At 39.4% G+C, this 24,652-nt stretch overlaps 1 protein-coding gene across 1 annotated transcript in view; it reads left to right on the top strand.

Annotated features, from left to right (window-relative positions):
* The window catches only part of LOC144592067 (small conductance calcium-activated potassium channel protein 2-like), a 107,315-nt gene that overhangs the window by 13,333 nt on the left and 69,330 nt on the right, over window positions 1-24,652 (top strand). Inside the window, exon 3 of the mRNA XM_078396330.1 lies at window positions 8,422-8,840. Coding sequence (XP_078252456.1) covers window positions 8,422-8,840 — 419 coding nt within the window. The remainder of the gene's footprint in view (window positions 1-8,421; window positions 8,841-24,652) is intronic.

The raw sequence follows: 24,652 nt of genomic DNA, 5'->3' as shown, positions 1-24,652 counted from the left end.
GGGTACTAAAATCCACGGACACTCTGAACGTTAAGTAGGATCCCCAAAATAAATTAACATGTCATAAAAATGCAAGTTCATGTTAGGTTTAGAATCGGCTTTATATTTGGTTGATGCTTTGAAAGGAATATTTTTCTATTGAACAGAATGTTGTGGTTAAACCAGTTAATGCAAACTTAATTGAAGAACCATCCTATAGTTAATATTCCTCTACAATGCACAATAATAGAATCTTAAAATAAGTTGCAAAGCTTCTTTGAGCAAAGGGGAACCTTAATTGGAGACTTCTGTATTTTTGCTTTTGTTACTTCTGATTGCTTAATGTAAGCTGGCTCTCTCTTCTTTTGGGTCCTGCTTCTTTAATGATACAGTACATTAGCAAGCTTTAGTTGAACTAAATCAAAACAAAACAAAAAAAACATTGTCATTTACCAGTGCTCTGTGGTAGGCCATTCTGTTTTGGTTGGTTCCTGCACATTTTTAGGTCTCTTTCTGAATTGAGGATTTAAAAAAATCTGCAGGAAGAAACTGCTTTTATATCTGATAAAGAAAAGAAACTTACTTCCAAAGCTTCAACATAATTTAGTTAGATATCCCAGGTTATTTCACTGCTAAATTATACAGCAAAGTACAATTGCATGCCATATAAATAGATATTAGGTATTAGAACATATGGATAAAAGCATTCCATTCCCAATCTGACCTTTATGTCCTGGGCATCCTCCATTGCCTGAGTGAGGCCAGCACCTCGTACTTCGCTTGGGCAGTTTACACCCCAGCGGTATGAACATTGACTTCTCTAAATTCAGATGGTCCCTGCTTTCCCTCTCTATCCCCTCCCTCTACCCAGTTCTCCCACCAGCCTTCCTGTGTCCGACTACATCCTATCTTTGTCCCGCCCTCTCCCCTGACATCAGTCTGAAGAAGGACCTCGACCGGAAACGTCACCCATTCCGTCTCTCCAGTGATGCTGCCTGACCCGCTGAGTTACTCCAGCATTTTGTGTTACCTTGGATAAAAGCATTGTTTTCTGGCATATATAGAAGGCTGAGAGGACAAGGAAGTGACTCCATGGAAGGAATCCCAGAGATGAAGGTGTAATTGATAGTTGTAAAGTGTTGGAAGCAAACTTCTGCCTGTGGAGATTTGTCATTGGCTTAATTTAAAGGCATTAAGTATGACTGTGTGTTTTTGAACAAAAGTGGACATGAGACAATGAATTAGCATGGAGATTTTTCAAAAGGTATTCTGTAGGTTGATTTTTTCTTTGTATTTGGAATGGAATAATGGAACATAACTTGGTAAATGTAAATCATATGTATGAGTCAGAACCATATAACTTTGAAAAGAAAACAAAAAACTGCAGATATTAGATATTTAAAACAAATGCAGAAAATGTTGGGAACATTTAGCAGGTCAGGCAACATCTATTGAAAGAGAAACAGGTAAAATTGCAGGTCAGAAACAGTTTATCAGAATGCTCTGTTATAAACATCGAAAATAGAACAGTACAGCACAGGCCCTTTGGCCCACCATGTCTGTGCCAACAATGGTGCCAATCTCAACTAACTCCATCTGCCTGTAAATGATCCATTTTCTATTATCTATTTCCAAATTATCTATTTCCTACCTGCTCGTATGTCCGTCTAAACGCTTCTTAATTGTATTTTCTCTAGTCTCTGGCATCTTGCCCCTGGCTAAAGAGGATAAAAAGGTTTCTATCAAGGCTACCACAATCTCCTCCCTTGCCTCCCTCAGTATAAACTTAGACAAGAAATAATTAAGAAGGGTAAAGGCTGTGAAATATCCTTGTCAATTAGGATTAAGATGGTGTCATCAGGCTTTAGACTTTAGAGATACAGAGCGAAAATGGGGCCTTCGACAAAACTACTCTGCACCGACCAGTGATCACCCTGTACACTAACCCGAGCCTACACACTAAGGACAATTTACAATTTTACTGAAGCCAAGTAACCCAGAAACCTATATATCATTGGAGCGTGGGAGGAAATCAGAGCCCCAGAAGAAAACCTACGCAGTCACAGGGAGAACATACAAAATCCATATAGACAGTACCAATACTCAAGATCCAACCCAGGTCTCTGGTGCTATAAGGCAGCAGCTTTACGGCTATAATAATAATAATAATAATAATATATTCCTTTATTCGTCCCACACCGGGGAAATTTACAACAATGCCACTATGCTGACTAAATATCTTGATAGCCTGTTTTCTTTCAACCTACCAAATATACTGCAGCTGGTGTCTGTGAACCAAAATTAAACCATACTATTTAAAAATAAAAATTGTGCCTGCAACTATAAAAAAAAAATTGGTTGCTTTTTGTATGTCTGATTTGGATTTTAAAATTCAATAAAAAACAAAAGAAGTAGAGCAGATATGAGGAAGAAAGTTTTCCAAACAGAATCATTGAGAAAGCATATACTTATTTCATTTTGGTTTCATTTATTTTCTGAAGCAGTGAGTCAGCATGTGTCCGCATATCCATTTATTTTCCAGGTCACTATATGATTCTGAATCAGCCATGGATAAACCTATTGTTAAACTGTAGTTTGTTTCTCAAACCCCAGTTTGGAAATTGTAATGTGCGAATATATCTGGTAGCAAATAGGACACATTTACAAAAAAATAGAAAATAGAGGAGTTGTGGCTCATGAATTAAACATGGTGGATTTCTCAGTTGACTGTATATTTCAGTGGCTGATATTATGTTTTTCTATTTTCGTCTGCAAATGCATTAAACCCATATAAATCATGCAACAAATGTAAACGGTCCACATAAAAAAAAAAAATCCATGGCCTAATGTGTAATTTAAGACAACCAGATGTGCTCCCCCTATTAGTAAAATAGTACTTCTATGTCCACGAGATAAAAGAATGAAAGAGATTACTAACTGTGTAAAACAGAAATATTGACGATTAGCAGGGATAAGAAAATGGTCTAAAGGATCAGATAATTTCAGTGTTCTATGTTGAATAAATTATTGGAAAAGGAAATGAAGGTAAAGTTAATACAGTTGGAACTGAATCTGATCTATAATTAGAAATTGGTGAGTAATTAATGAGAAAAGGGATTTGGTTGCTGTGATCACAATTCTAATTAATTGCTTAGATAAATTACGGGATTACATAAATAATCAATCTCTTACTTCTGAAACTTTTATCATAATTACTCAATAATGTCTTTAGTCATCTAATATTCTAAAATGCTTTTAATGGTTGATTTCTCCCCCTAATTTAGTAATCTGATGATATTAGTGGCTGTTAGAGCTCTTTTCCTTTATTGTGCATATCTAGTGCCTTGCCAGCATCAGTAAATCATCTATTCATAACTGAGTAGAAGAAGTTCTAAAGTGCTCCGTAGAGATATTGTTTGGAAACTCCATCTCACATCAATGGAATTAAACACAGCAATACAAGCCAAAGTCCAACAAAAGACTTGAGACCTAAAGAACAGATGCTTGGAGGAAGATACCCAGGAGGTCCAGCAATCAACTAATAATCACAGTATCTTTAATCAATTCAGGATGATCAATGGCCCAAATACCCAAGAGCCCCCATGCCCAGAGCCAAATTGGTCTGTTAGATGTTTTAGTTAGGATCACCTCTGAGGAGAGGCAGTTAACATTGACTGGAAAGAACCCCTAAAAGAGCTCTTTGACTTAGACTTTGTCTTAGACGCATGATCTTGCCTCCATCACACAGCACACCTTCTGGTCTGTACTTGCCACCATTTCCTGACCAATACGATATCAAAAAGGTCATCTACCAATGAAAGAAAAACAAAGTGGTTTCTGGAACAGATGGCTTCCATGCTATAATTCAAACAATTTGTGCCGAGGAACCAGTCACCAGTTCACAACCTCATCTCCCACATCTGGGAAGTGAAGGGCTCACTAGGAGATCTCAAGACACAATGATTGTGACCATTTTAAACAAAGGAGACATAACCGATTCTGGTATCTTGGGGTCTCCCTGCTGTACGCCACCAGGAAAGTCATCATCTTGTCCTCCTCCATTGTCCCCAGCTTGGGGCTGAGGAGCTGCTTCCCTAATTGCTGTGAATTCTATCCACATAGAGGCACGATGGCTGTGATTTTTACTGCACAACAATGAAAGTGATTGTGGCAGATAACAGAGATGTGCATCTACACGGACACCTGGCTGGTAAATTGTGACTGCCCCTATAAAGGCAGCATATTGGATCAACATAGCTCCAGTGACCCGGTCCAATCCTGACCCTGAGGGTGTGGAGTTTGCAGTTTCTCCCATTGACTGTGTGGGTTTCCTTTGTGTGCTCTGGTTTCTCTCACTTCCCAAAGACATGTGGATTGTTAGTTAATTACCCCTATTGCACAGGTGAGTGGTAGAATCTGGGGGGAGTTTTCATGAAAATGTGAGGAGAATAAAATAGGATTAATGTAGAATTAGTGTAAAAGAGTGAGGGGGGGATTGTTGTGACTCATGTGAAGTTAAGAAAAAGGGTAATTTCCATGGTGCATCTCTCTTTGAATATGTGACTCCATGATCTCAAATCCTGTTGAAGTTAACAGTATAAATTAGCAGATCCAAGATTATACCAATGATTTTTTTGGGCTCTTCTGCTTGTTTGTTTTTGAAAAAGATTGAAGGTTACTTTGAGCAATTTCTCAGTTTCTTGAGTAAAAAATTTAACACTTATGTAAAAAAAAATATTAATTGACTTGGCAATTAGATGTTTGAACACATGAATGATGAAGGAATGAAAAGAAGCCTTGGGACAAATACATTTTTCACGTACACATCCACCTCCCAACCTGGGCTGATCTGATATTGTCATGGGCTGAGGTAGCCTTGAATCAACAAAGGTGTCAGAAGATTTCTGCTGTTCAAATCTGAACTCAAATGGCATTGAGGGGAAAGCCTCACACAAAGGAAGATGGTTTTGATTGCTGATGGCCAATTATCCTCACCTCAGGACATACAAATATGAGTAAGAGGAGGCAGTGACCCCCCCCCCCAGCCTCCTCTGCCATTCAATATAATCATGGTGGATCTATCCCAGGCTTCATTTTTTCTTCAATGCTGTCTCCCCAGAGCCTTCATTCCTTGATTTTTCAAACATTTATTCACCTCCGCAGGTCACTCTACCTGTGAAACAGCAACTCAAGAAGCTGCACCACTGTGCACCCTGTGCCACATGAGAATCCTTTGTGGTTGCAAATGGCTAGGTTACATTTAGTTAGCCACCATTGTCATTAATATGCTACCTTTCCGCACTTTTGATTGATCTTTTTGACTGGTTCAAAATATAGTGATTTGTGCATAGAGTGAATATTTTATTTATTGACTTATGATGCATTAAAATGAATTATTTTACATTACTTCCGCTTCCTGTTCTGGGGATCTAGAGACTCGAGGAACAGGTGTTGTTGAAAATTCAATGATTGAAAGCATCCTCTTTAGCGGAACAGAATTCAAGGCTGCAGTAGAGTAAAATATGATTGGATACACAGATCACAAGAACGAAATGTACTGTTCGGTCTGCTGGCATAGCTTTTTTATTATTTAAGTGCGCCTGATGTTAAAAAAAGTTTTGGTAAAGAGGGTCTAGTTGTGCATATTTTAATATTATCTCCGTTTAAGCATCTCCTTTTAGCAGGTCAAGTGCTTTACTGGCTACAGTCCTGCATTTGAAACCCAGTTTAGATCAGTTGTCATGTAGTCTTGTGTAACCCAGCCTCTTCCACGTGTCATTGCACCTGATCCAGAAGCATAGAATTCTCGTCTCCACTATGATGTTGAGGTGTTGAATTTACACAGGATTTTCTTACTCATGCATTGTAATGGTCTTTACCCCTTATAGTTTCCTTAGTGCTTCATCTCACAACATCATAAACAACAACAGGTGTGGAGAAAATGTCCACAGACAATTATCCTGTAGGTTTACAAATTACTTGATTGCAGGTAAATAAATACAGTTTCAGATTACTTGCATTGCAAGAATGAGCACATTGTGAAGAAAATTGAAGGAGCTGACTCCAAGCAATGACACAGAGCTACATCCCAAAGATGTAGGTATGGTGGTGCAGCGGTAGAGTTGCTGCCTTACAGCGCCAGAGACCCGGGTTCGATCCTCACTACGGGTGCTGTCTGTATGGAGTTTGTATGTTCTTCCTGTGGCCTGCGTGGGTTTTCCCCGGGTGCTCCGTTTTCTCCCCACACTCCAAAAACATACAAGTTTGTAGGCTAATCGGCTTGGTAAAATTGTAAATTGCCCCTAGTATGTGTAAGATAGTGTTAGTGTACAGGGATTGCTGGTCAGCGCAGACTCGGTGGGCCGAAGGGCCTGTTTCCATGCTGTATCTCTAAACTAATCTCTAAACTAAACGAGACTAAACTAAATATTAAAAGGTGAAGGGAGGCATAAAGGAGCTGAGAGCAAATGAACAAAAGGGTATTTCTGGGATTTTTTGTTCAGTCCAGAAGGTTAAAGCTCATGGGATCCAAGACATGTTGACGATTTAGATCAAGAACTGGCTTGGTGATAGAAGACGAAGGTGATGGTGAAGGGCAGCTTTGTGATTGGATGCCTGTTACCAGTGATGTACCACAGGGATTAGTAGTGAAATCCTTGCTATTTGTTACATGCATTAACAACTTTGATGTGAATGTAGGATGTATGATTAGTAAACCTGCAAATGACACCAAAATGGATGGTGTTGAAAGTGAGAAAAGGAGTCTTAGCCTACGGAATGATTTTGATCTGCTGATAAATTGAGCAGAGAAATGGCAGATGGAATTTAATCTTTACAAGGTGTGATGCATTTTGCTGGGTCAGAGAAAGGTGGTGCATATGCCATGAAGTGACAATCCCTAGGGTGTATTAAGGAATTGTACATTGATGTAAAAGGCTAAAGATCCCAGTTATAACCTCAAAAACCTCAAAAGCTCACCTGGATGAAATACAGAAGTATCACTGTGACCTGTTTGCAAGAGTAGCTACTTCAAAAAGAAAGTAAGAAGCCTTCTCTGAGGTGTATAGGTCTTATTTCTGTTTTGGAATTTCTGATGTCCCTTTTGGGTTGACCTTGTGTACAGGCCTTGTCTGTATATTGTGTAACCTTGAAGGCTCCGACAGTGAATTTGATGCAGTGAAACGGTGGCCTGATCACATCAAATGTTCACATCCATGGTCTTGGAAGATGTAAGAAGATTAATTGTCCCCTCTTTGAAAGCGCATTGAATTGCCTCCCATTTTTTACCTTGGTTCCAGCAATTTCCAGTATGCTGCCACTTAGTTTATGATGGTTGTATGTTAGAGTAGATATAGAATTACAGGCAGTTGTGTCCAAGTCCTACTACAAATCTAATCATGCATTCCAGCCTTGTGAATTCACAAGTTGGAACAATACAAAATCCCACTTTTCTTTTGCAGGAGCAGAGAAGTAAAATTGCATAGTGTCACTAATAGTGTGCTGCCAATGTTGTCAGCTGTTGGCTGCCAGCTGCCCTTAATCACTGACTTTAAAGTGTAAAATATGGCAGTAAAGATAGCAATAACTATAATTGTGCACTTCTTGCTATCATAGTTCTTATTCGACTAGCAGAATTTTATAGGACAGGAGGAGGCCACTTAGCCTGTCATATCAGTACCGACTGTTTCAAAGAACTGTCCCCAATTAAGGTAGCTTTTGACAGCACACTGCCTGCATAACGTTATGAGATGATTCAGCAAGTGCACTTTCCCTTGGCGACTGTTTGGTTTTAGACAATTTGTTGAAATATTCACTGAACAGAAATACAAAAATGACTGAGTGTAAAAATAGTTTGGGAAATATTATTGTATGTTTCCAGTATCAGTATAAGAGAATATTGAGACTGATAGTACCATTATCTACAGAATGGAGGATGGGAAATAAAATCAACTCCAGAGTTGCACACTTCATTTAATTCAGACTTTTCCTGAAACAATGAACTTGCAGCTATCCATTAAAAAAATGGAATGGGTAAGAGTGAACAAGATTCCTCTGTGATTATTGAAATAAATGCTGTTGGTTAGTCTATATTAGTTTGTATTTGAGAATTTAGTGCATTTAATTTATATGATCCATTTGTTTTCTATCTAATCTCATGAAAGTGATGTGGTATTTTAATTTTGGATGATAATTTAAAAATGATTTAGCAGTCTATTTAATGATCCCACCTGAATAATCCTTTCCATTGAAGCTATAGATTATTATTTTTCTCCAACTTGAACAAATGCCCAAAAAGCATGAGTCTCACCAAAATACCATATTATCTATTGCCCTAATTCAAGATGATTTCTTGGAATAATATCACGATTTATGCATAAAGTGATTACTAATTGTTGGTATGAAAATTGATCAGGCTGGTAACACTATACTATTTTCTTACAGTTATTCATGGTAGACAATGGCGCAGATGACTGGAGAATAGCCATGACTTATGAACGGATCTTTTTCATCTGTTTGGAAATATTGGTATGTGCTATTCACCCAATTCCTGGAAACTATACTTTCATATGGACAGCACGCCTTGCCTTTTCGTACACAACATCTACAGCAATAGCAGATGTGGATATAATCTTATCAATACCAATGTTTCTTAGGCTTTACCTGATTGCTAGAGTAATGCTGTTGCATAGCAAACTTTTTACGGATGCTTCATCAAGGAGTATTGGAGCATTGAATAAAATCAACTTCAATACCCGTTTCGTAATGAAGACTTTAATGACAATATGTCCAGGAACAGTACTGCTGGTTTTCAGCATCTCATTGTGGATAATTGCAGCATGGACTGTCCGAGCTTGTGAAAGGTAAGCAGTTACTCTCACAGCTTTCACGATGTTTAATTGTAAGATAAAGTTGCATATTATTTTCAAATTCTGAATGACAATTTAATATAAATTTATTGTGCTTAATAATCAACATTACTCATCTTTTATGATGAGTATTTCAATATAATTATAGCCTTTAATGGTATTGAAATACCTATATATCTGAAGACATTTTGAGCATGACAAAATGATATTTCTCAATTTCTTTCCTTAATTGTTTTGGGATTGTTAATTTTAGTTGTTAAAACAATTAAGGATGAAATCGAGAAATAATCATTTTGTCATGCTCAGTGTCTTCAGACATGGATGAGTAAATGCTTAATTGAGCTGGTTTATCAATCATATTTTAGTGCTTCAAGAAGATTTTGTTTAATTACATTGCCACAGTGCAAATCAACAACGTGCAGCATTCCTCACTCAGAGGAAGGCAATGCCAAGTACCTCATAGGATGGAGGACAAAATGGACACGAAGGAGAGAGGAGTGGAAGAGTTTGAGGACATGAGACAAAAACAAGGATTTAAGGCACTTAAAAGTAGGGATGGTAGACATGTTGGTTTGAAGATTAGTCTGCATTATGGAGCAGAGGAATTGAAGTACATTGGTAGGTCAGAGAAGAAGAGAGGTATGCAAAATTACAGGTGTACTGCATGTGTTGGGAAAGTGGGAGAAAGACACTGAGAGAATTTCAAAGTGTGAATGCTGATCTTAAAATCAGTTTGCAGGAACCCAGATGGCCAATGGAGTTTGACAATGGTGAGTGATGAAAGATCAAAACTGTGTGTAAACAAGGATCAAGAACACTTCTTTTTTGACAAGTTGTTATTAGAAGGCTGGCTTCCAAAATATCTGAAGGGAAGGTGTAATAAAGTGACTTGGAATAACTGATCTGAAAAGGGTAGGAAACTGAGTTTGGGTCAGTCCAAAGACAAAGAATTTGCATTTCCTAGTAGGTGTTGGTGTTGATGTTGGTTTGCTATCCAGGCAAATCATACCATCGACAAGTACATCAGGTAGTACAAAGGAAAAAATAAGTGGAGTGCAGAATATAGTGTTAACAAAGGTGCAAGGGCCACAAAGAGAGTTCCGCTCAAGATTCTGAAAACAGCGAGGAAGAAGCTGTTCTTGAATCTGGTGGTACGTGCTTTCAAACTTTTGTTTTTAATGCTTGATGGGTGAGGGGAGAAGAATGACCAGAGTATGAGTGCTCCTTGATTCTGTCGGTTGCCTTCCCAAGGCATCGTGAAATATAGATGCAGTTTATGGGGACGAAGGCTGATATGCGATGAACTGCGCTGTTTACAATTCGCTGTCATTTCTTGTGTCTTAGGCAGAACCTGTGATGCATCTGGGTCAGATGCTATCTCTGGTGCATCTATAAAAATTGGTAAAAGTCGTTGGAGACTTGCAGAATTTCTATAGGCTATTGAGATAGTAGATGACTTGGTGTGTTCTCTTGGCCATAGTATCAATGAGGTTGGACCAGGACAAATTTTTGGTGATATTTATACCGAGGAACTTGAAACCCTTGACCATTTCCCTTTAGCACCATTGATATCGACTAGGGAATGATGCCACCCTACTTTCTGAAGTCGATGACCAGCTCCTTTTCATTACATTGACTTTGTACCAGAGGTTGTTGTCTTGACAGCATGCTACTATGCTCTCTATCTCCCTCCTGATTCTAGTGACCTCCATTAAGGAAATAGCAGTCTTTATACAGTTTCAAGGTATTTAAAGAGCAGTCTGCTAATTTTGTTGTACCGGTAGTTCAGTTTTAAAATAGTCAAAATGTCATGTTCTGAGCACAATAAAAACTTTCCAATTCTAACTTAATTTGCTGGAAAATACTGTTAAATTAATTTTCTACAATCATATTTTCGTCAGTCTGATATTCTCCATCTGTCTTTCATGCCGTTCCATCACAATCTAAGCCGTAGACTCTGATGAGAACAATGTTTGTGATTTAAAAGAATTTAAGATGAGGATAAAAAAGAACTCATTAAAGGGACAGGAGCCCAATCAAAACAACTGCACGTCAGCACCGGTTTAAGTTAATGGCTCAGAAATGTCATGCTGTCCCTTTAGAGATTGTGCCATATGTTGCATTGGAACCCTGCAAATTGTGCAGGATATGTTCCAAGAAGCCAAGCAGCTAATAGAATCAGCACTGACCAGGGTCATTATAGCATTATATACAGAGAGATGTGTAACTGACAACGCTGCTGTCCTGAAAACCATGAATCATTGCTCTTTGCTGCCGCTGCTGCAGCAATAAATTGTCCTTGCTGCAGTGTGGACAGGCTGCTGGTGGGCTGGGATGAGCAGTTCAGTTACTCAGCACTGGTGCGTGGGGCTCAGGGGAGCATCCTGGCCGGTACTCTGAGTCTGGACCATTGCAGGATACTGGCAGCACCTGCATAGTGCAGCTATATAGGACTTTAGCTAGGCCATGTCAAGTTCTGGTCTCCCCATTATAGGAAGGATGTGAAGGCTATGGAAAGAGTGCAGAGGAGTACCAGTCAGGATGTTCCCCTGTGCATCACAGGACAGTGCCGAGTTGGTGGACTGTCCGGATCTTATGGTCTCGTATTGTTGGATGCGATGGAAGCCGCCGTCTGTTTCTCCCTTTGTTTGATTGCACATCTCTCCCTGACACAGGGATTTCTCTATGGGGGCAAAGAAGATTGGTTTAACATAGTATCATTGATTTTTCCATCTTGGGAAAAACTGCCTACGCTATCTGTGCCTCATAATTTTATATACTTTTATTAGGTCTTCCCGCAACCTCCAGTATTCCAAAAAAACCCAATCCAAGTCTGTCCAACCTCTCTGTAGCTAATACCCTTTAATCCAGTCATCATTCTGATAAATCTCCTCTGCACTCTTTCCATATCTTCCACATACTTCCAGTAATGTAGAGACCAGCACTGCACGCAATATTCCAAATGTGGCCTAACCAAAGTCCCACAAAGCTGCTTTATGACTTCTTGACTCTTATAGTCAATACCCCGGCCATTGAAGGCAATGTATCTTTTTTAAAGTGCGGTGGGTAGTTATCTGTGAGTGTTTGGACTTGAGGATCAAGAGTGCGATAACAAAGTAAATCTCTGCAGGATAATGTTAAGTGAATTGTGTATGTCACTCTCTTCTGGACTTCAGGACTCAGTTCTCTGTGTTAGTTAGGTATGTGTTATGAGCATGGAGACCATTGTGGACACAGAGTGCAAGGCATGTTATGACATTACAAGGTTGTTCTATGAGGATGAGCCTTGTGATTGGTACGGTGTTTACACGATAGAGTGGAGCCTAATTAGAAGATTGAGGTCGTATTTAGTGGGGCCCCAACCTTTGCTGACTGTTGCAATGAAGCCTGAAGCTATCATCTACTTCCCAGCAAGTTATTTTTCTCTCCATTCTTAGTGATCCCTTGTTACAACTATCTCCTGGCTGCTTGGGGTCACCACCTACTCCATCTAGTGCCAGTGGAATTGTAATTTCTCTGTAATTCTGTCCTCTATTTCCGATCCCCTCTCCCTCACCGACAGCTTCAATCCACTGCTTAATGACTCTTTGGTGAGCTGTGCAGAGCTTGTATCTGAAGTTTGTTGTGAATGACCTTTTTCATTGTACACAATGAATTGGGCCTCAACTGTCACTGCTGGAGGAGCTTGGAAAGTCTGATGTATGCTGCCAAACAGTGCTGCCTTAACACACTTTACAATTTGCAGCCCATTGGCTGCCATGCCTTGATTTGGCATATCCAACTTGCCAATACTTTCCATTTCTTTAGTAACACTTCAAATGATCGGATGGTACTTCACAGAAGCAAACACATTTTTTTCATGAGAAGTAAAATACTGAAATCTGAAGTGATAACAGAAAATTGCTGGGAATACTCAGGAGGTTCGGTAGCAATTTTGGTGAAAGACGAAAGGAATAAATGACCTTTCATCAGAACTGTTTGTATTTAAGATTGGACACAGACTTGGCATTCGGAAAGATAGAGATAGTCAGCAAAGATTTGGCTAAAGAGGTAAATTTGGACAAGGTGATGGAGGAGAAGGTAATTGAGGAAGCCTATTGTTTGGGACCATGATAGTTAGAAAGATGAAAGATTTCAAGACTTGCAGCTACACTAAATATTTCCTGATTGGGTACAATCATAAGAAAGGTTCTATTCCCTGTTTCTTTTGTCTACCCTGCCGCTTTGTGACAGTTATTGAAATAATGCTATTGGATATATTCTCGAGTATGATCATCTCAACAATAAAACATAATAGAAAGTTAATACACTCTAAATTGTGTGGCTAATTATGAGTCTCAATAAACCGTGGAACAGCACTTAATTTGATAGTGTGTATCTGAACACTGTTTAAAGCTTTCACAAGAAGTTTAACTCTTCCAACAACGGATTCATAGAAATTGTTGCAGCACAGAGGAAAGCCATTCAAAACATCATGTCCATGCCTAGTCTCTACCATCTGATAATTGTTACTTTGCCGACTTAATATCTAAGCTACCAATAGGCTTGTTATGTTTAATTCTTATTAAGAATCTTTTGGAAGTCCATATACACTACATTGATTGTATTAACCTTTTTAAAAGGTACTAACAAATTGATTAAGCACCATTTTAACTTGGAGAATCTATGTTGGCTTGCTTTAATTAATTAATTTTCATCCAGATGACTTAATCCTGTCTCAGAATAATGTTTTGGAAAAACCCCTCCATGGTTAAACTAGTTACTACGTTTATCCTCGCTTCATTTTTTTTATTGAACAAAGGCTCTCTCTCTCCAGTCATCTGTGATCTTCCCTTTATCTAAGGTATCACAAAATGCTGGAGTAACTCAGCAGGTCAGGCAGCATCTAGAACGCATTGAAAGTTAAAAATCATTTCCTCTGTGAGTTCCTCCTGTACTTCCCTCAACATCCCAGGATACATTCCATCTGGTATTGGTGACTGACCGACTTTAGTTTCAGCCAGCGTTTCTGCCATACTTCCAACTTTTGACATATCCAGTGTCTCAGCTATCTCCCCCACCTCCATTACTTTGGAAGTATCCTCTTCCATGATGAAAGCAGTTGCAAAGTACTTATTTGGTACCTGCAACTATATGGAAAACTTTAATTTTGGGCAAAGACGTACGATGTCTTTGATTGATTGAAAGATACAGGCCCTTCAGCCCACTGAGTTCTTGCTGACCTAGAAAAGCTTTCTGCTGGATAAAATTTTAATTTTGGAAATAACTTGTTAACCTTCCATCATAATAAATAAAATACAACTGTAACTGAAGCATAAAAAAACTAGTGAGATTTTGGAATTTATGGTCTTGCAGGGCTGTCACGGCTATCTGGAGAAACTAAGTGAATACAATCAGAAAATTAAATAGCTCTTGACCTCATCCAGTCCATGAAGCCATAGATTGTGCAAATTTCCATCAAGTGAATATTATTGAATGTGCAGGTGTGTGATCACATTACCATTGTCTTAATGAGAAGATGCTAGAAATCTAAATTTAAAGATGACATTTTAAAATAATCGTGGATTTGTTTCTGCTGCACATAGGACTATTGTTTTATTTGATTTTTAAGATAATTTAAAAATTAATCTGACACACTTGATCACCCAATGTTCACCAATTTTTCTCCAGATGATACCCAATTTGAGAACATTAATGTGACGTATCATAATTGAACCAGATATTGTCATCAATATCTTCAAAACTGATAGTAAAGAAACATAACCATTGAGCACAATGGAGACAGCAAAGCACTTGAAGCATGTTCTGCAATGTATCAAAACTAACGCACAATATTTTTCAGTGTCAATAATGTGAAGTCATGGAATGGTCTTGACTGAGAAGGAGATCTTTCACCTAATGAGTCTGTGCCGACTCAGAAGGGATCAATCTTGGCACTCTCAGCCCCTGCTCTTTCCTCATAGCTCTTGAAATTGTTCCCCGAAGGGAGGCAATCTTGCTTCCTTTTGCCACAAAGGCATATTAGCACAGCATTAAGAATTCAGGTTTATTGGCGTTACTAAATCCCTAGTCAAGACTTCATCACAATTAAATATTGGTCCATTTCAAACATATGGAAATACCAGTCCAACACATTTATCCAATTTATCATTGATGTTCCGGAGTGTAAATCCCAATATGTCCAAAATTCATAATGTAATACTATTTTACCAACAACCTTGTAGGTTGTTCCCATTGCTCCAAAGATAGTAAATACCAGATAAGAACTTGTGACTGTGTAAAACGGGTGGCACAGTGGAACATCTGTTAAAGCTGCTGTCTCACAGCGCCAGACACCCGGGTTCGATCCTGAACTTGGCTGTTGTCTCTGTGTAGTCTCATCAAGGTGCTCCAGTTTTCTCCCATATCCCAAAGACGTATGGGTTTGTAGGTTAATTGGCTGCTTTAAATTGACCCTATTGTGTAGGGAGTGGATGGGTAAGTGGAATAACATAGAACATGTGTAAATGGGTGATCAAGGCCAGCAAGAACTCAGGGGGCTGAAGGGCCTGTATCTTTCAATCAATCAAAGACATCGTAATCCCTAACATCGTTTTTTCATCTTTTGCCCCAAACTTGGCCCTTGAACTATTGATTAACTGGAACAGCTTCCCACAGTCATGTAAACTCATCTTGATCTTGTGCTGCACTGTCATCCGTTCATATACTTCTGTGCTCCATCAAGAACTGCCCAGCTTCTGCAGTCCAACTTTACAGCTGAATCCCTTCCATCCTTGGGATAATTCCTACAAATTATTTTGGACCATCTCCAATACTTTGAAATCTTTTCTAAAGATGAAATTTTCCAGTTATAGGCTTGACAATGTTTTGCAGCTTCAGAATTTGTATTCAACACTGTTAATTATTTATTCCTCTATACGTTACTAACCACTCTCTTAATATGTCCAGCCACTTTCAAACATCTATACACCGAGTCTTCCTGTTCCAATTACGATAGCAATGTTCTCTTATACTAACACCGGTTTTTGTAAAAATAATTATTTCTTCTATTTTCAGTGTTTCTCCAAAGTCCCCATAACACCATTGTTTATCCCAAAGTGAATATTTTTCACAAATCCATTATATTTTTTACATCACTCATTGTCTAATTGGCATGTTTTCTAGACAAGGCTAAAACATTTTATATGATCAAAGTTCATTTTCTCTTACATATTCACTGGAAAAGCATGATAAAAAAAACCCCCATCTTTTGCTTGATAAGTTTTTTTAAGCAGAGGCTTTTTGTTTTTGTTTCTATTTCCCCACAGATATGTTTAGAATATGAGTGATGTAAAATATAATGGATTTGTGAAAAATATTCACTTTGGGATAAACAATGGTGTTATGAGGACTTTGGAGAAACACTGCAAATAGAAGAAATAATTATTTTTACAAAAATAATTCCCAATATTTCCCAAGGAATTTTGATTTGGTGGCACTAACTTTGCAACATTTACTGGGATGCTTCTGTTGGCTTTGTAACTTGGCAAAGTTGACATCAATCCAACTCATATCATTTCTTGTTATCTAACCAAAAATAATAGCTACTTATTAAACCCTATTATGTAACTCCTTTGGAATCTAACTGCTAATTCCATGCTCCCGAGAGTTGGGAGCAGTGGTTTGTTATGAGTAACCCACGCACGCTCTCACCATTCCAAGAACCAAGCGATACTTCATAAAATGTGCCCATCCTGATTGGATAGTGATTATATTGTTGCTATGGTTGCCTGGTCTTGTGAAGGAGCCACCTTCAGTTGCTTGGTACCTTGGAACATAATCAGAGCTAATGAATTTCAATAACATTACAATTCAGTGAAAAGAGCAAAAATCCAGCTGTAAAACAAATATAATTCAAGGCATTTTATGATAACTCTGGATGCTGCCCAGGCCATCACACAAACCAACCTCCCTTTCATTGACTCCATTTACATCTCACGCTGTCTCGGCAAGCCCACCAGCAGAATCAAGGAATGGAAACATAGAAAATAGGTGGAGGAGGAGGCCATTTGGCCCTTCAATCCAGCACCGCCATTCATTGTGATCATGGCTGACCATCCACAATCAGTAACCTGTGCCTGCCTTCTCCCCATATCATATTCATATTTTTTCATATTTCAGATACAGTGCGGAAACAGGCCTTTTCGGCCCACCAAGTCCGCGCCGCCCAGCGATCCCCGCACATTAACACTATCCTACACACACTAGGGACAATTTTTACATTTACCCAGTCAATTAACCTACATACCTGTACGTCTTTGGAGTGTGGGAGGAAACCGAAGATCTCGGAGAAAACCCACGCAGGTCACGGGGAGAACGTACAAACTTCTTACAGTACAGCACCCGTAGTCAGGATCGAACCTGAGTCTCCGGCGCTGCATTCGCTGTAAGGCAGCAACTCTACCGTTGCGCCACCGTGCCCCTTGATTCCGCTAGCCCCTAGAGCTCCAGCTAACTCTTTTAAATTCATCCAGTGAATTGGCCTCCACTGCCTTCTGTGACAGAATTCCACAAATTCACAGCTCTCTGGGTGAAAATGTTTCTTCTCACCTCAGTTTTAAATGGCCTCCCCTTTATTCTTAGAATGTGGCCCCTGGTTCTGGACTCCCCCAACATTAGGAACACTTTTCCTGCATCTAGCTTGACCAGTCCTTTTATAATTTTATACGTCTCTATAAGATCCCCTCTCATCCTTCTGAACTCCTGTGAATACAAGCCCAGTTTTTCCAATCTTTCCTCATATGACAGTCCCGCCATCCCGGGGATTAACCTCGTGAACCTACGCTGCACTGCCTCAATAGCAAGGATGTCCTTCCTCAAATTACGGGACCAAAACTGCACACAATACTCTAGATGTGGTCTCATCAGGGCCCTGTACAACTGCAGAAGGACCTCTTTACTATTATACTCAAATCCTCTCGTTATGAAGGCCAACCTGCCATTGGCTTTCTTCACTGCCTGCTGTACCTGCATGTTTACTTTCAGTGACTGGTGTACAAGGACACCCAGGTCTTGTTGCACTTCTCTTTTTCCTAATCTGATACCATTGAGATAATAATCTGCCTCCTTGTTCTTGCCGCCAAAGTGGATAACCTCACATTTATCTACATTGTTCTGCATCTGCCATGCATCTGCCCACTCACTTAACCTGTCCAAGTCAATCTGCAACCTCCTAGCATCCTCTTCACAGTTCACACTGGCCACTCCCTATGCTCCTCTCTCCCATCAAGCAAAGGGTATAGAAGTGGAGGTTCTATACCTCCAGTTTCATGGACAGTTTCTTCCCAGCTGCACTTTTCTGCAATAACCTAATTTCTTGATTCCCTTAGCATTATATCTATCAACTTTTAACATGCTCAGCAACGGAGCCTCTATAACCCTTTTTGGAGGAAGATTCCTCAGATTCACTACATTCTGGGTGGAGAGATTTCTTAGTAGTTCTGTACTTAGGAGCTGATGCATTATTTGAGACTGGTTCTAGGTGCCTCAGCCAGAGAAAATATCAGCACTGCATCTACATCAATCCTTGTAAGAATATTGAAGATTTCAATGAGACGGCATTTTATTCTTCCAAACTCAAGAGGGTAGGCGCAATCTGCTTGATATCGCCTTCCTTGACAAAACCACCATCCCAGAAATTATTCTGGTGAATCATTGCTGAACTCCCTCTAGTGCAAGTTTCTTAGGGAAGGAGATCAGCGGTTCCAAGGCATAGTCTCAGTGGATTATTGAAGCAAGACCTCTCCATTCATATCTTCATCCAGTTAATGCCAATGTGCATTTCGTTTTTCAAATTGCTTACTAGGTCAACCTTCAATGATTTGTGTACAAGGATACCTAGGTTCCTTTGAGCACCAACACCTCTTAATTTCTCACCAAAAATAAAATCCACCTTTTATCTTCTACTAGTGTAAGGCTTCACTTGTTTTACATTATATTCTATTAGCCATGTTCTTGCACACTGCTCTACCTCTATAAATATTCCCCAGAAACGTCCCTGCATCCTCCTTACAGAATTGTACATCCATGACTTGTGAATGGTACTGGTGATGCAATCAGAATGACATCCTAACAAGGGAACTCAGGTCACATTTGCCAGGATAAAGTGAAACAGCCTTACTTCGTCTGTAACTGGGACGTCCAAAGCATTGGTCTTTTCGCAAGAAAGGACCGTTTACAAAGGACCCAACAGCATTGCATGCCCCCACCACCCTGTCCCCCATTAATTATCTGCGACCCGTGACCTACCTGATTTCCACTCTGCTAAGGGGACGAAAGTTTTTGTGTGTGTCTTTGTATACAAGGAATGTCTACTGAGTACAGTAAAGTATAACTCTTCAGGAGTTGTGTACAAAGTTGCCACTGTTATCCCACCCCCACAGATTTACTTTAAAACTGTCTTTTTAGTAGATGGATAATTTCTGGCCCTCTGTACTTGTCACTCCATCCTCACTGCACACTAACATAAGTTTGTTTTATCTCTATATGTGGCTGTAAACTTTATACATGTCCTTGGTACACTTCCCATGTCTATACCATTCTATCTTCAAACGTCTGAACAATTTTCTTCTTATAAGATGTTTGTTTCATTCAATGAAAAAAAATGCATTGTCTGAATTGAATTTCTCTCCAATAAGGTCACGAGTGAAGGCCTTAAAGATTATTTAACAGTGTTTTAAAAATAGTGGGGATGAGTAGGAGAGAAGGATTGTTTCCTCTAGTTGGTGAGTCACCAGTGACTTGTTAACAATTCAACATTAACATAAGCATGCAATACTTCCCCAGCTGTGCTTGTTGAAAAAGGGACTACTATTTAAAGGAGTTTGGATAATTTTTGAAGAGATTAAGCAAGTGGCAGGGGCCAGGGCAATGAGGGAATGTCAAGGCATTATAGCCTATGAATTAATAGGCCAGGCATGTTCATTTTACATTTGTTTGTTAAGTTTAATTAAGATATGTTTCCTCCCACACTCCAAAGACGTACAGGTATGTAGGTTAATTGGCTGGGTAAATGTAAAAATTGTCCCTAGTGGGTGTAGGATAGTGTTAATGTACGGGGATCGCTGGGCGGCACGGACTTGGAGGGCCGAAAAGGCCTGTTTCCGGCTGTATATATATGATATGATATGATGATATGAACAGATCTTCTGTTTTAACTAACATAAATCAGAAAATGCTGGAAATTTCCATACTTTCCCTCTTTCCCTACACTGACAGACAGAGTTTTTATTTTTTCTTGCCGTGGATAAACCAATGTATCTGTTTGTGTTAGAATAGCCCAATGGACAAATTAATTTTTGTTCAGAAATTCTTCAATGCCAGATATGAGATTTACTTATTTGAGGAGTCAATGATTTAAGCTGACATCGATGTGGTGAATACATAAACGGCTGAAGGAACTCAAATGTTGCCTGTCCATTCCCTCCTCAGATGCTGCCAGACCTGCTGAGTTCCTCCAGCATGTTATGTTTTGCTCGAGATTCCAGCATCTTGCAGTCTCTTGTGTGACCAATTTTATTTTTATTTTAAAAATTTTTGTTTAATTTGTTTACAGATTGAAACACACAAATATTAAAGCACGAGTTTGCAACACCATAAGCCATGATATCCAATTACTGTGCTAGGGGGAGTATATCTACTAGGTTGTTTATCAGTATCGAGCTCTCCAAAAGGATACCGACCAGCATTCGCCTCTCCCACAAGGCCATGTCTATACTTAGCCTCACGCCCACATGGATCCCACTTAAAGGTCCCAGATGTTGTTTCGCTCTCCCTTACCAAAAAGCATTGCCTCTAAAATAAATATATACTCAAATTTTACCTTATCACTTAAATTATAACTGAAAAGCATTTTTCTGAACATCTAGATTAATGCTGATCATAGTTCCAATAATTTCATTCTCACTGGGTTTTCCTAATCTTCCAACCTACCTCATTGTGGCCCTTGCAGTTTTTTAACATGCACTTTCTCTGTAACTGTAAAATTATTATGCTGTCGCGCTACGTTCTGCACTGGTATTTTTCGCTTTGCAATCCCTATTGTATTCGTGTATTCATGGCTTGATTGTACTCGCTTATAGATAATGTGACTGGATAGCACGCAAACAATATTTTTCACTGTATTTCGGAAGATGTGACAAAAATAAATCAATACTAACAGGCTTACTAGATATTCTACTGGCTCCAAAGAGGTGTACTATCTGGGCACAGCTGCTAGGCATCTTCCCCCTCTTTGGTTATTGGCACTTCAGTAAAAATGTATATGCAAGTGACTGGACGTTGTACATTATGTGTTGTTGAGTATTCCATCTGGAAGCTACGATTGGGGGATTTGATTCGGTCTGACCTGTGGCCAGAGAAGGGGGTATGGTTCATTGGAGCCAGACATGGTGCCAAGTGTACAATTGGGAGACCAGAAGATGGAGTGGATTAGGATATCAGTTATTGGGTGGTTGGGGCCATAAATTCATAAGACATAGGAACTGAATTAGGCCATTCGGCTCATCAAGTCTACTATGCCATTCATTCATGTCTGATCTATCTTTTGCTCTCAACCCCATTCTCCTGCCCTTTTCCAGTGACCTTTGATATCCTTACTAATCAAGAACCCATCAATTTCCACTTTACAATACCCAAAGTCAGCCTCCACCACTGTCTGTGGCAATAAATTCCACAGATTTACCACCCTCTGGCTATAGAAATTCCTCCTCATCTCCTTTCTAAAGGTACATCCTTTTATTCTGAGGCTGTGCCCTCTGGTCCAGGACTCTCCCACTAGTGAAAATATCCTCAACATTCATTCTCTCCAGGCCTTCCATTATTTGGGTCCAGGCAGTTGGGAGTCAAAGGGAAAAATCAAATGATGACTGTGTTGGCGGATGCACTAGAACTTGGGGGTGACTGGGGCAAAATATTGATGCAGTGTAACAGCTAAGGTCCAGGTTGCCTTGGGATTGCCAAATAACTGTTACAAAGATAATGATGCAGTTCAGTGTACACTTAAGTTCAGCATTGCTGCAGGCTTACTGTGGCATGAAGTTTCAATGGCAATGGCAATAGCAAACTTAAGAACAAACTTGATTTTCATTTGCAAAATCCAAAAATACAACTCTTGAACACCACACCACACCACACTAACCTCAGCAACTACAAACTTCCATGGACTGTGTCTTTGGTTGCACCATGGATTTTAGTTTTTGCGCCATTATGGCAATCTCGTATTGCGATTATTGATTTATTGATTTTTTAAATATATTTTATCTGTGTATTGCGTTTATGGTCTTGCTAATGCGCTGCAAATAAGATTTGCATTGTTCCATTGTCAGTACAAATGAAAATTAAACACTCTTGACTTGACAAAAAAAGCAGCATTATGTAAACAAATTTATGGGCAATGATGTTTTCTGCTGGAGGTATTTGTTAAAACATTTCCTTGTATGTGGGTTCATAGTGAGCTGCCTGCCTATCTAAAATCTGCCTTTTTAAATGTGTCATCAACTCATCCTTGGTTTTTCCAGTGGCCTCCCTCAGCAATCTCTTCAGTATTTTCATTTATGATTGCAATGTTTTCCCTTGTACATTCCTGGACAGGAAAGGTGCATTATGGTGATCACACATTTATTTTTGGCTGAACTGCCTCTGCAAAATGTTATTATGCATGAGTCTTAAGGCATCACTTGTAATAGCCTTGCACATTTAAAATGCTCAGAACATTTCTAATTGTTTGCAATAAGTAACCTTCTGACTAAGTGGACCTATCTGAAGCAAGTTTTCATTGCCAAACAGACAGGTTTGCTTTAGGTTATGGTGAAGTGGATCTTGTTTGACCTTTGAGGGCCTACTTCAGCATGTGCGCCCACGTTATTCCATGAAAATGACAGCAAGAGCACCGTCACCTTTGGACACCGTACGTATGGAGAGTCTGGAACAAATATTGTCTTGTGGCCTTCCGGAGCCATGGAAGCCCTCCGTTTCAATTAACAATTTTTGTTGCAATCTTAGTTGCATTGTGCATGATGACATCGAACTTCTAGCTCTCTGCCTTTCCACATACTTGCTTGAAACTGTTAAAATGACCAAATATAATATATGGTGTAATAATTCAACATTTGTGTTATGATATTTTTGTTTTGTTTTCACAATCAGTTGGCTAGAATAATCTGAACAATCTTACATGATGACATGATTTTGACTCCAGCCAGAAAATTGATTGCCAGAGGATATAAATTGTTTGCAGCTTGTTAAAGTGTAGAACTGCAGATGCTGGTTTACCAAGGAATTACTGATGCTGATTTACCAAGGAACTGCAGATGCTGGTTTACCAAGGAACTGCAGATGCTGGTTTACCAAGGAACTGCTGATGCTGGTTTACCAAGGAACTGCTGATGCTGGTTTACCAAGGAAAGACACAAAATGCTGGAATAACTCAGTAGATCAGGCAGCATCCCTGGAGAACATGGATAGGTGACGTTTCGCGGAGGGACACTTCTTCAGACTGAGTTTAAAAAAGGGCCCTGAGCCGCAATGTCACCTACCCATGTTCTCCAGGGATACAGTCTGACCTGCTGAGTTACTTCAGCATTTTGTCTTTCTTTGCAGCTTGTTAAGCCTGCTTCAGACGATCTTTAGTATAGGGCAATATTTCTTTGTGTGACACAATGACCTCTAAGCTTGATGTTGATTGTGTTTACTTCACTGTGGGGATATCATTGATCACCTTTCCTGGGTGCTTGGCAGCAACTGGACATGTATTGTGGTGTTAGATATAGCTTGATGCCTAAAAAATCATCTGTAAATGCACAACCTTTAAGATTTTAATGCATCTATTCCTCTTCCTCTTCTATCTCCATTCACTGCGTACCTCTCTTTCCTTCTTTTGAACTGCAGAAAAATCATAATCGAGTGCATTTGATTTTCACTATATGAAATAGCCCACAGCTATCCCTCCTTCAGCACACACTGCACCAGAACACCCATAATAATCAAACATTCCTATCATGATATTTTTGCCTTCTTTTCACAACCAGTTGGTTTGAAATATGATGAAATATGATACACATGCTTACATTCTGCCCAGCCTTTTTGACTTATGAAATTGTGCTAAACAATATGTTTACCGGAAATGTCTCCATTATATAGAATGAGGAATGACTGTAGTCTTTTTATTTTGTGGTTAGAGTTCCAGAGCATGAATAGTCAAGTGAGCAGGGAAACAAGCAATCGGCATGCACTTTTGCTCCTGCCTACATCCTTTTGGGGCTTGTAGTGATTATCAAGAGGAGCATCGGCTGACTCAGTTTCCAGTTTTTCCCTTCTTCCCTGTTGGGGAAATGCCTGGCTCGCACCCAGGCTCCTCTTGGAATGAACGGCTGACATCAATAACTAGCCACGTGGGAAAGAAGGTTTGCACAATGCTTCACTGTACAAACATCTCCCTCCGTTCAACCATATCAAATCACAGCCGATGGAAAACGGGACTAGAATTTGAGGCATGCTTTTCCCACTCTCAGTGATGTTCAAATGTTTTGTGCTCTTACTTTTTGAAATGGTTGCTGTGGCTTTATAATTCAGTACAGCAGCCACTTTGCGCATGGAATATTAAACCCCAGCAAGATATCACACAGCAAGAAGCAAAATGAAAGGATAGTCTGTTCTTGATGTTTATTGAAGTATAAATATTTTACAAGACACTGGGAGACACCCCTTCTGTTTTCCGGATAGTATCATGAGAGTCTACCAGAGAACAGAAGGTGGGAATCTTTGATGAC

Source organism: Rhinoraja longicauda, chromosome 3, assembly GCF_053455715.1.
Source record: "Rhinoraja longicauda isolate Sanriku21f chromosome 3, sRhiLon1.1, whole genome shotgun sequence".
NCBI classification, from domain to species: domain Eukaryota; kingdom Metazoa; phylum Chordata; class Chondrichthyes; order Rajiformes; family Arhynchobatidae; genus Rhinoraja; species Rhinoraja longicauda.
Note: the sequence above shows the minus strand (reverse complement) of the source record. Positions and strands in the feature narration are given on the sequence as shown.